The sequence below is a fragment of the Marmota marmota genome, unplaced genomic scaffold (assembly GCF_001458135.2).
Source record: "Marmota marmota marmota unplaced genomic scaffold, marMar, whole genome shotgun sequence".
Classification (NCBI taxonomy): domain Eukaryota; kingdom Metazoa; phylum Chordata; class Mammalia; order Rodentia; family Sciuridae; genus Marmota; species Marmota marmota.
In genome coordinates this window covers 19084183-19102103 of record NW_025999968.1, presented here as the reverse complement: position 1 = coordinate 19102103, position 17921 = coordinate 19084183, and the positions used below count along the sequence as shown (strand labels likewise).

Genomic DNA, 17921 nt, shown 5'->3' with positions numbered 1-17921 from the left:
CTCCCTGATCCATCACTTCTTCCATCTGCTTCCTTGATTCTGGCCTTTCAGGGAGAGTTCTCTAAGCATCTGTTATGTGGATAACACTGTGCTCTAGGAAGTGAAGACAAAGGCCCTGTTCTCTAAGGACAAGGCATAGGTCACAGATTTAGAAAGTGGAGTGATCAGGACTGTGCTGAAGTGCCAAGGACACACTGTGTCTGAGGGGTCAGTTCTAGCTGATTGAGCCATCTTGGAATGCTGGCCCAGCATTGTCAGAGCTTCCAGTTTGTCAAGGAGTCAGAAACCCAGACTCTGTGTGTGTGCCATCTCCTAATTTTTAAAAAATGCTGGCAACTAATTCAAATTCTTCAAAAACATTATGTGGGCCAAACAAAACATGTATGTGGGCTGAATTCAACCCATGAGCCTCCAATTTGGTGAGTTCTGGTCTGGTTAGTGAGGCAAATCACACATGTATGAAATTATTAATTGAAAATGTGACCCATATGACTAAGAGCCCTAATGAGTGGCACAGGCAGTTCCTGCCAGCGGGTTCAGAGAAAGGAGGAGGGGGACTGAGGCCATGAGGAAGATGGGCTCCAGGTGCTTGAGGCCTCAGCTGTACTGGGCACGTGGTGAAGATGTGGGCAAACTGGAGGTGCGTGTTTGGTGGGGGCAGGCTCCAGTGCCAGACTCAAGAGGTCGGGCTTTACTTTCTGTCATGGGAGCTACTAAAGATTTTTTTTCTTTTTTTTTCTTTTTTATTTATTTATTTATTTATTTATTTATTTATTTAATTTTTTTTTTTTTTTTTTTTTTTTTTGGTACAGGGAATTGAACCCAGAGACAGTTCCACCCAGCCTTTTTATTTTTTTGAGACAGTGTGTTACAAATTGCTTAGGGTCTTGCTAAGTTGCTGAGGCTGGTTTTAAACTCACAATCCTCCTGTCTCAGCCTCCTGAGTCACTGGGATTACAGGCGTGCACCATCATGCCCCACCTACTAAGGATTTTTTGGGGAGAGGGTGAGTACTAGGGATTGAACTCAGGGGCATTTGACTACTGAGCGAAGCCACAGCCTGATTTTGTATTTTATCTAGAGACAGGGTCTCACTGAGTTGCTTAGTGCCTCGCCATTGATGAAGCTGGCTTTGAACTCGTGATCCTTCTATCTCAGCCTCCCAAGGCACTGGGATTACAGGCATGCGCCACCATGCCCAGCATAAGGATGTTTTGGTCTGCAATTTTAGAAAATAAAATATGTTGGGAGATAAGGCAGCAGGCAAGGAGAAGCCATGAGGAGACTCTTGACAGAACTCTTTCCCCTACTTCCCATGTAACTTTGTCTTCCGCCCCTTTACACCACATCCAAATACCTTCCTCCTGGTGCTCTTCTAAGAGGAGAGGGAACCCTGGCCTAGCAGCATAGTTTCAAAGTATAACAATGACCTAAACCAAAACAAGAAAATGAAATCAGACCAAATTAGGATGGCAGCCCCACCAAAGGGGAAAATTGCTTAGCCACCACTTCACACTGAATAAAAACTACCACTTCAAAAATAAATAAGACATCTCTTTGAGCCATATAGATCTATCAATGGCCTGTATGGCTCTAAAATGGGTTTGGAAAGTTGCAGAACTATATTCTCATGTAAGCACACATAGTGCTGGAATTGCTGATCAATAGTCATACTCAGAAAAAACATAATTTTCAGGACAGTATCTATGAAGTGGTAGGTAGATGTACACATTGAAAGTGACCTTTCTTTACAACAAAGCAGAAAGATGCTGTTAGAAAAAAAAGAAGAAAGGATACTCATTTTTAGATATTAGAATATATAGCAGTCCACCCAGTGAACCTGAAGTACCAAAAGGTATACACACATTGTCTATGTGTGTGTTGTGTGTGTGTGTGTGTGTGTAATGACAGACTTCAGTTGACATCAGTGGACAGTTACTGGCCCCATCTCTGGAGAATCGGAGACAGTCTAAGTGGGGACCAAGCATATAGACTTTTGAATTTCCTCACAAGTGGTAGAGACCCTTAAACATTTAGTTTGTAGATTGGAATTTAAATAATCAGTGGATACAAGCAAGTTTCAGTTATTCCAGACTGATTATGCAGGATATTAATCTTTCCAGGCTCTTGTTTTACTTAGTCTTTCTTTTCTACCCACATTTTCACCATTTTATTTCATATTAGTATCTCCACCAAAGAAGGAAAAGAAGCTGGAACTGTTGTTAGACACTTGTTTTCCATCCTAGTAAGTGCACTAATAATTACAACACCAATAACAACCACTAGCCTCGCTGATCCTTTATAATTTGCCAGTGCCCGCATGAAATACACATATTAATTCATTTACTCCTCTCTACCTCTCTGAGGTGGAATCTATTATCCTTCACATTTTAGGGTGACAAAAACTATAGCACAATACAATACCCAAAGGCTTTAGCTAGAAAATATCAAAAACAAGATTTGAACCCAAGAAGACTGATTCTAGAAAGGTAAAATATGCATCACTTAACAATTTTTTAACTGTATAATTCAGTAGCATTCAGTATATTCATATCATGCAACCAACACTACTACACAAACTTTTTCTTCTTTCTAAATTGAAAGCCTTCATTTTTAACCACTGCTCTATATCTTATTTGCCCAGCAATGCATGGAGATCTGGAAAACCCACTATGTGTGGTGATTCTATCTTTTAACACAGATGATTTAATAGCTTTGAAGCTTTAGCATACATCACTTCTCCATTTGTCCTCTGTGCTACTGTGTGCATTACAGCCAGCCCATTACATTGGGGTCAGTCACACCAGCATCTCCAAGCTCCAGAGTACTATCATCTCTTTGGAAAGATTTGTATGTTGGGACATGGCTATGATTTGGATCTTAAGTGTCCCCCCAGGTACATATGGTAAACATTTGGCCCCAAACTATTGGGAGGTGGTAGAAACGGTAAGAGGTGGGGCCTAGTGGGATATCCTTGGGTCATTGGGAGTGTGCCCTGGAAGGGGTTTGTGGAACTTCCCAGCCATAAGGTGAAAGGTTTTTTTCCACAGTGCACTCTTGCCATGATATGCTGCTAAAGGCCCAAAGCAGTGGGGCCAACTGAACATGAATGGAACCTCTAAAACTGTGAGCCAAAGTAAATATTTACTCTGTGTTAGTTGATATTCTCAGGTATTTGTTATAGTGACAGGAAGCAGACTGACACACATATGCATGGACAATCACAGCTACATCATCAGCACTTCTGCCTCTCTTTTGACATTGATTCTAAGCTGTGTCCTAATTTCAAAAGTCTCAAAATTTAAAAGTCATATGTCTTAGGCTTAAAGAAATCCAGTCTTCTTCCAGCCTGGAATGTCATTCTGAAAAAAATCTGTCCTAGTTCTTTGGCATTCACCCTACGACCACTCTGGTCCAAAACTCCTTCGCTACAGCTTGGATCACTGTCATACTGGTCTCTCAATTCTCAGATGCTTCTACATACTGGAGATCATGAGACCTGGGTCTAGCTATAACCTTGAGCAGTTCATCTAATCTCTTTTAATTAGACTTTGGATTTATAGAAAAGGAGCACAAAAATATATATTTGTTTTTGACACTATTTCTAGGTGTTCTCGGGTGTCCTCAGATGGAATTTGGAGGTCATTGAAAAGAACTTTGAACTATATTAAATGTTACATTGAATATTTCTTTGTTGTTATTTTACTATCCAATACCCTGTTTTCTTTTCTTCTGAGATATCAATCCCCTCACCCACTCTTTGTTGGACATCCAGAATCTTTTTACCCCAGGATTCTACCTCTGTTCCACTGTTCTCAAATACCCCTGATACTTCTCATTTTCCCCTTCCACCCCAGTTTAAAAAAAAATTTAATAGAGAATTTAAAGTCGATTTCAACTCTCAATGTAATAACCATCTTAGCTAACCAGTAAGGATTTGAATGCCTTATTACTATATATCTGAATAGTTGTATTATTATTATATTAGTGTAATTATTATTACTGCATTAATTATTACATTTTCTGAATAGCTTATTACTTATTAAAATTTAAAGCATGATAACTTTATTTTGGGTGAATTTCCTTATTTTTTTAAAGAAACTTTATAAACAAAATTTAAAGGCTTCTAATCTTCTAACCCATTCTGAACAATTAGCAACTAATGTGCAGATTTAAATACTTTCTTGTCCAGAGTTTGACAGACTTTTGGAAGGTATTTTAAGGATTATTCTAACTTAGAGACTTCAATTTTCATTAAATATATTTTTTAAAAAACTGGTAAACTACTTTTTTGTTTGTTTGCTTGTTTGTTTCCAGTTTGCAAGGTTGCAAGAAAAGAAGTCAACCTGCATAAAACTTAATCAAAACTCTGGGCTTCAGGGCACAGAAGAAACAGGGCACACTAATTTTCAAAAGCATCTGATTTTTCTCTCTCTCTCAAAGGACATAATTAAATTAAAAGAAATAAACTGATTTGTTCTGTTATTTGAAGAATAGAGACAAATTTAACTAAATGTTAAAACTCTGCACATATTACCCACAAGACTATCTCTAAAAATACCTTCAGCCCAAGCCATTGCTGACAGTACTAAATGTTTACATCAAGGTTGGAAAAATTGCTTCTAATTCTCTCTCAAACCTCAACTTTCTAGAGCCTCTAGAAGCAGGTGGAAGAGCCCCTTTTTTGCTCTGTTTGTGTTTCATTGCTTCTGATTTCAAGGATCCCAGAAGAATGGAGGTTTTGAAACTGAGTTTCATGTTGCTGTAAATTTCAAGGGCTCTTTCTTTTTAGGACTACTGAGTTGTCTTCTGGGAATGTATTTGGGATGTGGTGGATTGGGAAGGAGGAGGATGTATCAAAGTAAACATTTCATGAGCTTCTGCATTGCCATTTAACTTAATAAACAGAAAAAACCTCTGAGTATTTCCTGTGTATCTTAAAGGACTAGTGTGTTACCAGCCCACCAGACCCACTGCCTTTCTTTTTCCAGTGAACCCACACACACACACTTACACATGTTTGCCAGCACTCTGCTGGATTAAATATGCTATGACTTGTTGGCTTAATTTATGGTATAACTAGTTTTCATTCTTTAGATTTTATAAATGAAGGCAATATTAGATTCAGAGAATTTAGTTAAAGACCCCTTGGTTCTCAAGGGGCTAGAAGACCCTGGAGTTAAGGGAGACTCTGGCAAAGGGCTTGGAAAATGCTTACAATCATAATGGAATTTGTGACTTCTACTTGCTGATTTTCGTTAGCCTCAGATTCATTGAGGGCATATTGGCAAATTGTGCTCAGACATAAGAACACTTCTAATGAGTTCCATGTTGCCATCTACCACATAAGACTCATTTTGCCAAACAGCTAATTTTTTTAAGAAATCAGCAGTTGGATTTTCACACAGTAAACAGATTGGTAGAAGGCGAGGTTTGAATTTTAAAAAGAATCTAAAGAAATAAACAAAGTTGTATTACTGATGTTGCCTATGCAATATGTATCTATCTGCCAACACATGTTACATACACACAGAGCACATATGTGCATAGCAAAACACTGTGTTAGGCATTGTGTGTGATATAAAGAAGAACACAATGCAGTTCTTGCTTTAGGGTAAATCTGATAGGATTGAAAACAGTGAGCCAAAATGACTACAGCCTAATATGGAGCATAGAAAGTGATGTAATTGAGATATACATTGAGCATTCTACTTGGTGTGATGATTTAATGGCAACTGGATGTGGATTGTTGTCCCCGTGCTACTCAAACTATAGTCTGAAAACTGGGTGTGTTGGCATCAGAATTACATCTCTTCAGGCCCCATTCCAGACCTAATGAATCTGAATCTCTGGGGTGTGACCCAGCAACCTGCGTCTTAATAAGCTGCTGTATGTTAACAAGAATGTAGAGAGAACTCTTTTGCCCACTGCAGTTTGAGTACTACTGCTCTAAAGTGCAGTTCCCACACCCACCCCCAGTCTTCATGGTAGGCATTATTATCCAAGCTGTAGGACAGGTAACAATCAGAGAAAGAAGTAACTTTACCAAAAGCCACACTGCTTCCCTGAGGGCATTCCAGCCAGTCCTAGTTATGTTGAGCCACATGTCATCTACACTCCTCCACCTATCCCCTGCTGTCTCATGCTAGGAATTATATCAATCATGCAAACTGTTTTCTTGAGGTTTCTCTCTTGGTTTTTCACTTGTCATATTTGTCTTCCTATCTCACTATAGAAGTGCTCGCTGTAGTCATTTTACCACTGTCATCGCGCCCCAAAGCCATCACCATTGTGGTACTGAGGTACAGATAAACTCTTGGCTCGTTTTCCTTGTTTTGTGATCATCAAGCTGGGGGAGCATTGACAGGGACTCTTGACAAGGCCTCTCCAAAGACATACTCAGAGAGTACAAATATTATTTTTCCTCAGTTCTTCACATATGATTCTACTCTCTGTTTCAGTCATACACTCATCTCTCTCTCTCTCTCTCTCTCTCTCTCACACACACACACACACACACACACACACACACACACGTCAGTTGAAACTACCAGCTGTATTACATCTAATCACTTCTCCAACATGTCAGATCCCATTCACATTGAGGTAGGGAAGAAAATGTGTTTCAATATGAATTCAGTTCCATCAATAAGTATTTATTGATTGGCTACCATTTATGTAATTCTATGTTCTGTGTTTTAAGGCAGTGTTGCTCACATTGTGCTTCCTGGACAAGCTGCATCCCTGGGGACTTGTTAGATAGAGAGATTATTGAGCCATACCACCAGGAGTTTTGAATCAGAAACTCTGGGGGTAGGCCCAGCAATCTGTGTTTCTAAAAGTCCTCCAGATGATTCTAATGCACACTGAACTTTGAGAACCACTGCTGCAGGGAGATGAGGAGTTAGAGACATGTTTTTTATTCTTAAAAAGAGACTTGCACCTATTTTTACTTGCCCACATGTCAGTATCTACATTCAGACTGGGCTTTCTGCTAGCTTAGAACTGACAGGGATATCGTGATTTTGCTTTACCTTATCCATAAGATTCAGAAATGCCTCCTGTAGCACTTTGTGGGGTTGTTTCCCCCCAACCCTTCCTCTTTGAGAACCAATCACTCATTTATAGAACCACTTACAGAAAATTCAATATGTTTCAGACAGCAATTATACTTTTTTCTCTCTCCAGGGGTCTCAGTTGCAAAGAATTGTTATAGAACTGAAATGTTTTGTTTATGTAGGTAGTTATTTGCCATGTGGTGAGCTTAAAAACAGACTAAATAAATGGTTTGGTAATGTCGTGGATGGTGATGATTAAAGCAAGTATAATGTAGAAGGCTGTGCTTCTTAAACCACCCAGAGACCAGACCAAGTCCTGAAATCCTGGGTCACAACTTGAAGATTTTTGTGTGACTATAGCTAGTCATTCCTTGTTTTCTCCCACAATATTCTGTTTGAAAAGAATGTTTTTCTTCTTCAGAGAAACACCTGAAAATGTATGTCTCACACAGACTTCTTGCTCAAATGTACTTTGTATACAGAAGAAGCAAGCATGAACTGTGATTAGATTAACCATCACAGGTCCACTGAGATATACACTCAAGGGCAGAATCACATGGAATAAGGAGCTTTGCCCATGTTTTCAAACTGTACTTGTGAAATAAGGAAGTTTTCTGTGTTCACAGTTGACCTAAATTAGGGAATCCCTATTTATACTGAATTATCCTGACCCTTTCTGTTATTTCTCTTATTTATCTATTTTTATTGGAACATTATAATTATACACAGTACTGGGATTCATAGTAATATATTCATACATGCACATAACATAATTTGGTCAATTTTCTTCCCCAGTACCTCCTTTTCCTCCCCTCCTCTCTCCCTTGACCCCATTTTTCTACTCTACAGGTCTCTCTTCTATTTTTTATAAGATCCCCCAGACGTGTGTGTGTGCACACACAAGCACATGTGCCTGTGTGTCTGTGTGGTGTAGGGCCTCGCTCATTCTAGGCAAGTACTCTATTACTGTGGTACATTCCCAGCCCCCTTTCTGTCTTCTTAGCCTTTTCTCAACATGTTCACGATTTATTGTGGCCTTGCCTGTGAGTCAGGTAAGAGTCATAGAAACTTATACCTTGGAAAGAAAGTAACTAAGCACCCTGTTGAGGGTTTTATTTATAAGAAAGGTGATGACTTTTAAAATGTCTATCGAATCTCTAGGTATGAGGGAATTACTACCATTCTTCCATTAATTATGTGTAATTGGGAACAATGATGGATTTTCCAGTGAAATCTTACCTAGAGTTAGTTCATCTAAAATGCTGTCAGGTCATCTGAATTTTGCAGATATGATATTCAAATACAAGCTTATTTAACGCCTATAGTTTAGACTTTAGGGAATGGGAAGCACATGCAGAATTTACAAGGTTACCTAGGCCATCAAGTTACCCAAATTTTGGTAGTATTCTGATTTGGGTAATAAACTGTTTAATGGTTAAGTAGTTTTAAAACTATGTACTGCACAGCAAGTAGGTGATGAATATATACTGCGGTGGTTTAAAATGGTTACTGTGGTCTCTGTACAAACCTTAAGTCTTGGCTAACATTTCAAAGAGGTTTTGGTAGCCACCCAAGAGGGCTCTGTGTGTGTAGTACAATAGAGAAGAACACAGTATATGTGTTCAATAGAAAAGAGTACAGTATAGTGAAGATGCAATCAAAGCTCATTCATGCCCTTGTTTCACACCATATCCTAAAGACCCCTCATTCCAAGGACCTTTCAGGTCTCTCCACAACACAATTCAAATGTCATGGTAGTAGGAGTTAGGGGATCTGGAAATGGAATATCTCTAGAGTCAAATAGACCTGAGTCCCAACTAATAATGACCATATAGGAATAACTACTTCCTTCAATTTTGGAAGATTGTCTTGGATTTCTACATATGTTCCATGCAATCAGTGAAATGTACATTTAATCAAAGAACTACCTTTTCTCCCATAGTAAATTGCCAGATTCTGTTGATGGTCATCCATGACATTTACAAAGATAAAGGATAGGTGATATTGGAAATGTAAAAATTGCCTTTAAGGCAATTTTGCAATGTTAGTACAAACCCTGATGTATGAATGGATAGATAGGAAATGAAGAAGATAGCATGTGAGAGAGGAACAGTTATAAATATAGTGTTGCTTAGCCCAGCAATTATATTCTAAGTTATTTATCCCCCCCCAAAATTATAAGGGTTACGTGCAAAGTTTAACTGTAAGACTGTTTATCACACTCTTATTTACAGTGTTTAAAAATTGGAAGCACTTAACATAGGGCTGGATCTCTGTAGGCATGGGATGAAGACCAGTTCCCTTCCATTCACCCTGGAGTCTTCACATGTCATTCTCACCACCATCTTTACCCTGTTGTAACCAAGAAGAAAACCAAGGCCCAAACCATTAAGTAACTTACCCAAAATCAAACAAACAAGAATTTTATGCTGGTCACTGCTTTGGCTTTTTTTTTTTTTTTTCCTCCACATTAAATCAAAACTAGCTGGCATAGGCCCAAAATCACTTATTCTTGATTCTGAATTCCAAAACACCCCCCGCCAAAAGCACAAGTTTATTAAGTTCTAACAAGTACTGCTACAGTTTGCATCTTGTGGAGCCACAAAGGCCCATGTGTTGAGGGCTTGGTCCCCAGCCTGTGGAACCCTTAGGAAGTGAAGCCTACTAGAAGGAAGTTAGGTCATTGGGGATATGCCCTTAAAGGGGATATTGGAATGGCAGCCCCTTCCTGTCTCTCTTTGCTTCATAATTGCCTGTAGGTGAAGGTGCCTCCTCCACCATGTGCTCCCACTGTAATGTACTGTGCTGTCAAGATCCAACCAACCATGGACTGGAACCTCTGACACTCTTGACTACAAAACCTGATCTGAACTGATTTGTCTATTTAGAGTCTTTAACCATTTAGTGTGAATATTCTTATATATTACTGTGGGGATATTAATGTTTGCTTAGTGGGTGTTGCCCAAGAACCCACTGGGAGTGTCATATAATACATAAGTGCCCTTTTGCTTTTCTAAAATCTGAAACAAATTTGAACACATAGCCAAGAGTTTCTGATGAGGTATATGGATTAATTTTTTTAACATTCCAGGAATGAAAACTAGTGCTTTATATGACAGTAAATTCTTTAACCTTGATTTATTGAATTATTTGCTAGCTGCATTAAAATTTGGGTGTTTACTGTATTGGGACTATATATTAAGAGTTTTCCTGCAAAGATTTAAATATGAGACTAGAATTAACTTCATCTAGAAGTGGGATTAAAGATACTGATGAAACTAGTTTTTAGAGATCATGATTCAGATGACCCAGAAGAGCATGCAAGGACCATATATTATGGTCTTGGTTTTAATGTTCCTATTTCCTGTTTGGACATCTCGAAGGACACACTCATCACTGGGCTGTGGGTGGCTAGGACAGAAGCAAAGATAAGAGAACTGTGCCATTCTTTTTTAATATTCCACCATAGAGAACACTGTCAGTATTCTGTGTAGAGTTGAAAGAGCAAAGGCTTTTCTTCTTTTTATGAATTCATAGGTATCCAGAAAGATAAGTCCAACTTAACTCACTCTCCCCCTCAACCAGCAGGTGGTGCTGTGAAATAGAGGGATATGAAGGTACAGGGAGCTACCTTTCTGCTCCACAAACCTAGTTACAACATTAGCCAGTACCCACATGATTTTGGCACTTAATAATATATCAGTTGACATACTTTAAAGTCTCCTTAAGTCCAGTGCCTCAAACAGGTTTTGTCCAATTTAGTTTCACATCTTCTGTAAAGCTGCTGCTTCCTTTAAGATCAGTAGTGTCATGCACTCATACAGTAAGCACTAGCAGAATGCTCTCTTAGCATTAGCAGAATTGCTGAGGTCATTTTAAAAAGTTGCAATTCTGTTTCTGCACCTGGATGTTAGAATGGACCCTTTCTTCCATTTTGGGGGAAGGCTACAGTCTCCTCAGCCAGATGTAAGTCTTATTACCCTTCCTGCATGGGAAAGGATCCATTAACTACTTGGGAAAGGATCCATTAACTACTTGAGTGAGTTACCTAGTTTGTGTGACAGTCTCAACTAAGCCAGCTATTAGCTGCCTAGCTAATGCTCAGCTACTCTGCTCCAGACAAGCAAATAGTTAAGAGAAAGGAAAGAATTGCCTGTTGTGTGTTCCAGACATTTGTCTTTGGAAAGTCTCTCCTCTTCTCCTCTGATAGTGTTTGTTTTTTTTGTTTTTTTTTTTTTTTTTTCTTTTGCAGTTCTGATATAACAGCCAGTTGAATCAGTGGCACAGTCTAAACATCAAGTGGTTCCCTCAGGCTGTAGTCTCCTGGGGCACCAGACAAGTTTATGCTCATAAGAACTTTCACTGCTCTTTCACAGACATTAATAGTTTCCTGGCACTGCCTCTCAGGAAATGTCGTCATGGTCTGGAGGAACCAATAAAAATACAAGTAACCTGTTTTGACAGATCTGTTTTCTGCCAGAAATTTCAGAATTTGGGGTTGGGTGGGAGACAGAGTAGAAAGCCAGCAGTCCATTTGTGCAGACATAATCAGAAATTGTGGACTTGTCATAGGGAAGGAGTTGATATCTGTCTGCCCTGGACATGAAGTCTAGTGAATACTCTAAAGCTACCCAGCTCATTTTGATAAAACTGTAAATTTAAAAAAAAAAAATCTGATTGGACAATTCAAGTCTATGGTACATTAGAAGATTTTTTTTTCTTTTTTGGATTATTAGGGGTTGAACCCATTAGCACTCTACTACTGAGCTAGCTATATCCCTGCACTTTTTATTCTTTAAATTTGAGTCAGGGTCTTACTAAGTTGTCAAAGCTGGCCTCAAACTTCTGTTCCTCTTGCCCCAGCCTCCTGAGTCCTGGGGTTACAAGCATGCCCCACCACATCCAGCTTCCTTCTTATTTCAAACATAATTCTTAACTCTTTTGATCCTTGAATAGAAAAGTCACTCATTAAAAATTAATAGCATTTTATTATTGATGCACACATGGCATTGCCATAAGGGATGCAGAAAAAGAAGCCATAGATTTGGATAATTATTACCAAATGGATGATAGATAGTAAATGCTCTTTGCTCACACTTCCTAAGGCCAGAGCATGTGACTGAATCCTATTAATGTTAGAAAACCTGAATGTTTCCCCTAGAATCGTGATTGAAATTAGGTGTGGGAGCATGAGGTATCAGTTGTTTCTCACTTGGAAGTTTTTGTGGGAAGTTGATGACCTTAATAGTTTAAAAAATGTGAAGAATTTAAATTGTTGAAGACATCAGAGATGACTGTTTGATTTCTTCTAATGAATTAATATGCATTTTTACGAAACTGATTGCAAGTTATTTGCTTTTTCTTAGGACCAAAGTTTTAAATATTGTTGCTTTACTTTCCTAATCAGTTTAAGTTTCAGTCTAAGTCCATTTCAAGGTATCAAACTTAGATATTAACCTTGTGCCAATTTTAGAGAATGTGTGAGGTTGGAGTAAGATGCTAATGCAACCCCATCAAAAATTGCCTGTGAGTAAAGGCTTCATATCAGCAATATTGGGATTTTCTTCCTATGTGATTTTTCCAAATTAAATTTTCTCTTCTTTATTGCCCTTTTCTGTGTTTCCTTGAAGCTTCTCAGTTATATAGAAATAAATAAAGTTCTTATAAAAGAGATGGTTTTGTTATGCCTTTTAAAAGAAGCTACTGTTTTTATTGAATTGGATAGCCCAAACTTCCATTTTATGTAAAGTTTTATAATTTTGTCCTGTTACAGACATATCCACTATCTATTTATGCTAAGGAAGTGGAGGGGGGAAAAAAACAGCTTTTATCCTGATTTTCTCTTACCTACTCATCTATTAAGAGCCTGAATTTCCTACACAACTTGTTGGGTGTGATGGAGAAACTTGTAGGTCAAGAAGAAACTAAAGGGCAAGAGCAATAGCCTAAGAGAACTGCCTCAATAAGGCTCTGTTCTCTGCTAAGCCTCTCCATCTTGCTGTAGCTGGGCTCCTACCTAAAAAAGGCAGAGTGGATATTGTTTCAAAACATTCACCAGGTCTTACAAGGAAAAGGGGATAAAGGAACTTCATAAAAGCCCAAGGGTGTGGGGCTTCCATACTATTGATTCCAGTCAGAGCTAAGTCCCATCTTTGATGTCCCAGGTCCCACGCTGGAAACCAACTCCTGATAGATCTTTCTCTGTCCATCCTCAGGCCTTTCTCTCACTCTGCTCCAAAAGTATCCTTTTCTGACCAAGACAGTTTCTCCCTAAATGATCCTTGTCTAGCTTTCCCTCCTGATTTCATCTCCCTTCCTCTTCTTCCTTCTCTGGTCTCTTCCTGTCAGCTGCCTGTGGCTCTTGGCTTTCTCCTTGAAGGAAATTTCTGTGCAGCTTTAAATCTGAAGGAGTAATTGGAGCTCTCCAAGTTCACACTCAGGGGACACTCAGCTACATTATTTCCCAGGTATGAACCAGTGACCCATTAACCAGTTGTTCTTAGGAAGACTGCTCTATCTAATAATTACATTTTTATAATTTGATATCTTGATCCACAGAGTGAAACTGGACTCTTACTGCAGAGGTCTACAGGACCATTAATCCCTGTGGCAAACCAATTAGCCTTAGAACTATCTAGATTCTAGATGAGCAAATTGGACTCATCACCATCTTGAGTGTTGCATGGATCAGTTAGGACAAAGTGCAAGGCACCAGGCTCTGAACTAAAGGTTCATTGAAATGGACTACTACAATTCTTTCAGCTCTGTCTGCCTAAACCCAGGGATTATTCAGCTGAAAATGGAATGTGTCTACAATTGATGGAAGATTATTTTCTCAATGGCCACCTACCCGAGTTGTTTCTGGGCATTTCCGAATAACTTAAGCATGGCTCTCAGGATAGATAGTGCTGCCTCTGGCCAGCTTCCTGGCTTCCCGCCTTCCTATGATCCTAACTGGTTTCTGATTTCCTCTTAGGACCAATTTCATGGACTCAGTGTCTTCAGTGATTGAACATACCTTGCAGTGCTTTACAAAGTTGTCATACATTCTGTCATCCAGGTCTAGCATCTCAACTATCAGCTAACCAACCATCTCACCTTACCCTACCCCCAGTGAGTATAGTCTTCTTTGAAACAATTAGAAAATCTCTCTTGCCTTCCAGAAATGAAATAACTGTAGCACAGGAGAAATACAGAAAATGTGCTAGACAGAGGTAGTTAAATTTGTACTTCTTGACTTCACTTGATAATGAATCATCATATATGTTTGACAGCTTGCCAAAGAATAGAGGGTGTCAACCTCTAGGGACCCATGAGCCACTTGAGTTGAAGAAATGATTGTCTTCTTCCCCATAAACTCCTTACCCAACTTCCTCTAACTTGTCCCTATAAATCTCACCAGAATAAATGAACATTGAGGCTGTTTTTGTCTGAAGGTATGATAGCATATGTTTGAGTAGCACTTTCAAAATGAAAAGACAAGTCACAATTAGGAGAAATTATCTACAAATTATACAAGTTTACAAAAGCATTTACATTCATTTAATTAATACATCTTCATTTCTATCAAAGGCAATGTATAATTAGTATGTGTTCATAATAAAATGGAAACCATTGTTTCTTGCACCTGCCTGCTACTCTTTAAGAACAGTGAAGAATTAATACCAAGACTCACAAATTATAGCCTATGGGCCAAATCTGATCTGCCACTCTAAATAAAGTTTTATTGGAACTCCTTCATATTTATTTACTTATGGATTGTCTGACTACTTTGTGCCACAATAGCAAAGTTAATTAAGTTCTTGCGATAGAGACTGCATGGCCTGCAAAGGCTGAAACATTTACTATCAAGCCCTTTACAGATAAAGTTTCCCAGCCCATGACAGCAAAATGAAGCTTTTGCATTGTTAAGGTGTACATTTAAATACAGACAAAGTACAAAGTACCTTTTGCCTGCAACTTTCTGAAAAATATTGGGGTAGGAATATTGGGGGGATGGGGACACTGGTAGACTTGGTCAAGAACACAAATCTTGAAGGTTTTTCTTTAGCTCTTTAGTCCCAAACCAAATAAGGGACTTGGGCCAAGAATATAAGAGAGGGAATTCTATAAATATCTTCATTTGTTGTATTTTGTCAAATCTTCTCACCGAGCTATATCCCCAGCCCCCTGTTAGAACTTCTCAAAGAAGGCCAGAAAGTTTTCAGTGCCAGTACTGAACTTCAAGGGATCCTACAAGATAGCCCTACTGGTCTGCCTACCAACCTGATAGCCAGCTCACTTTAATATTTAAGTAAAGAGTAGGGCACATGCTGGACAAAATCTCCCATTTTTTTTTTTATTTTTTTAGTTGTAGTTGGACATAATACCTTTATTCCATTCATTTATTTTTATGTAGTGCTGAGGATTGAACGCAGGCCTCTGCATGTGCTCTACCACTGAGCCACAATCCCGGCCCCCAAAACCTCCCATTTGATACCTCTGTGGGTACTAGCCAGGAAGTTATTAAGAACCTTCCTACTCACTCTTTTTAAGTTTCTATCTCTTTCCTTTTAAAACCCTAGAGTTCAGCATTCATTAATTCTCCCCTTTGATTGCACACCAATGTTCTCACTTACAGAGGAAGTGATGGTTTTCCTGTTTCCTTTCTGGGGACATTTTGCACACTGGTTCTCCTTCCTTTTTTTCAGTCTTGCATGCAAGTAAAAGCAAATTATCTTCCACAGTTAACTGCAGTAAAAAGTTTGTGGGCCCTTTTTCCTCCCTCCTTCCTCTACAACTGGAAAATATGAGGCAGATCCTGTTTATGTGTGCTGTAACCTCAAAAGGAGCTGATATGCTGTTGTCATTAAAGAATCCGGAGCTGTTTATTCAGCAGTGGAGTACCAGAGCTCTAAATCTGAAAGCCCCCCTGGGCCCTCCAGGCACAGCCTGTGGAGAGCTCTTTGCTGCTTTCCCAAGGCTTCTGCAAATACAAGACCAAGATTTCTGCTACTGAAACTGCTCCCTGACTCTGGAAACAACAAGATGTTGTGACTTAATTAAAAATCAGGGGCTTTCTTCCTCTGTATTATCTTGTTCTTTGAGATCTGTTTTCCAGAGGCCTTTTCCGCTCTAAAATGTAACTTGAATATATATATTTCTCCTGCTGTTTTCTCTGTGACTCTTTTATATTCCAGAATCCTTTTGCAAATTTATTTTTTAGCCAGTATATTTGGCAAATTATAAGAAAATCAGCCTTTTCCTTTTTCTGAAAACTAGGATTTGGGGATATATCTTTCTTTTGAAGTTCAATCTCCATTGTTTTTTGTTTGTTTGTTTGTTTTTAATTTTTTTATGGTTTGAAGTCAGTGCCTCCCTCATGCTGGGAAAGTCCTCTGCCACCAAGCTACATCCCCAGCCCTTAAATCTCATTTTTTATACATGCCAAACATTTAATTTTCTTTTACGATTTTTTATTATAAATATGTACTTATGTAGCTATTTAAATCACTATATTTTTCATGTTTTATTTTATTGGTTTATGTTGGTTCTCCTTGTTTTGGTTTGCCTTGGGGGCAAGCCCAGATTCCCCTTACAAGGATTAAATTTGATAGAGACCATTAGAACCAGAAGTGGCCAACTTGAAATACTCCCTGTCCAGCTTTTGTTAAAAGAAGCTATATTGATGCAACATGGTTACTTTTCAAATAACAGACTTTTAATGAGACAAAAGAACTATCTGAAACATGCAGTTACTGCCACAGAAATGGACACAGAGACAAGCGACTCTCTGGTTCTCACCCTGTGGGAGAGAAGGGTTTATGATGAGACAAATTGTGCATTTTGAGAGGAAGCTTCAATGTTAAGAAGGACCGTAATTTGTTCTTTGAATTTATCTTTCTTTTGAAAGTGCTGTTTTCTTAGTAGCTTTATTATACTTTTTCCTGACATCCAAAAGTTAAAGACATAAGTTAAAGCCATTATAAATCAAGGTATTTAAAAGGGGATGTAATTCTAAAACCAGCACACAGATTATGGGGATAGGAAGAAGAGAGGTTTGGCTTAATTTCTCTGGCCAGCAGTTCCTGGATTATTGAAACAATAAATCTGTAAAAGTTAAAAAATCATAAGAGATTTCTTTGAATACAGGTTAATATGTGGTTCTTTCTGTTTTACATAGCACTTGTATTTAGAAATAACTTAGTATTTGGAAAGTGGATCATTACACTGCCATCCTCATGTAGTGTTTGGAAAGTGGATCTTTACACTGCCATCCTCATGTGATACTCCAGGAAGGACATTTCCATTTACCAGCTCATAAGATGGCAGGCTCAGAATTAGTCCCAACTGAGGGCCTGAAACCGCTTAATTCTTCTTTCAAGATAAACTTGTGCAAGACCCATCAAGCCAAACCTGCTCATTAACCTCAGGTTACTTTTAGGGACAGTTACTTGTAGGGCCTTTTTCTTCTCTATGTATGTTGGCAGAGAAAGTGGAATGGACTGAAGAGCTTTCTATTCAGACTGTGCTTTAACTTCATGTGTGTGGATCTTACACATCCTAACCAAAGGTTACTCATTTCTTACTCTTGTTCCTAGCTTGTCTGTTTTTCATTTTACTGCCTACCCATTTATTTTTTCTCTCTCTATTTTCTTTCATCTTCTCTCCTTATTACACAAGAATTAAATGAAGTAACATCTAAAATATGAATTAAGTTCTCAGAAAAATATCACACAATATGGTAATAACTGCTCTACAAAGACAACTTATAGATTTGAAAGATTTTATACCACAGAAGTAATAGTTTTGAACCAGAAACAAGGACCTATTGGTACATGACCTTGGACAACTTACCTCTTTGGGCCCCAGGCTTTCCTTATC

General features: G+C 38.6%; 2 protein-coding genes across 6 annotated transcripts in view; one reads left to right on the top strand and one right to left on the bottom strand.

Moving 5' to 3' along the window:
* The window catches only part of Cmss1 (cms1 ribosomal small subunit homolog), a 330444-nt gene that overhangs the window by 220109 nt on the left and 92414 nt on the right, over positions 1–17921 (top strand). For 2 of the 5 annotated variants that reach the window (XM_048803461.1, XM_048803462.1), the window contains exon 2: positions 11311–11505. The exons of the other annotated variants lie outside the window; for them this stretch is intronic. In XM_048803461.1, coding sequence (XP_048659418.1) covers positions 11469–11505 — 37 coding nt within the window. In that variant the 5' untranslated portion in view covers positions 11311–11468. The remainder of the gene's footprint in view (positions 1–11310; positions 11506–17921) is intronic. 5 annotated transcript variants of the gene reach the window in all.
* Filip1l (filamin A interacting protein 1 like) overlaps positions 1–17921 on the bottom strand; it is a 270009-nt gene that overhangs the window by 216656 nt on the left and 35432 nt on the right. The window lies entirely within an intron of this gene.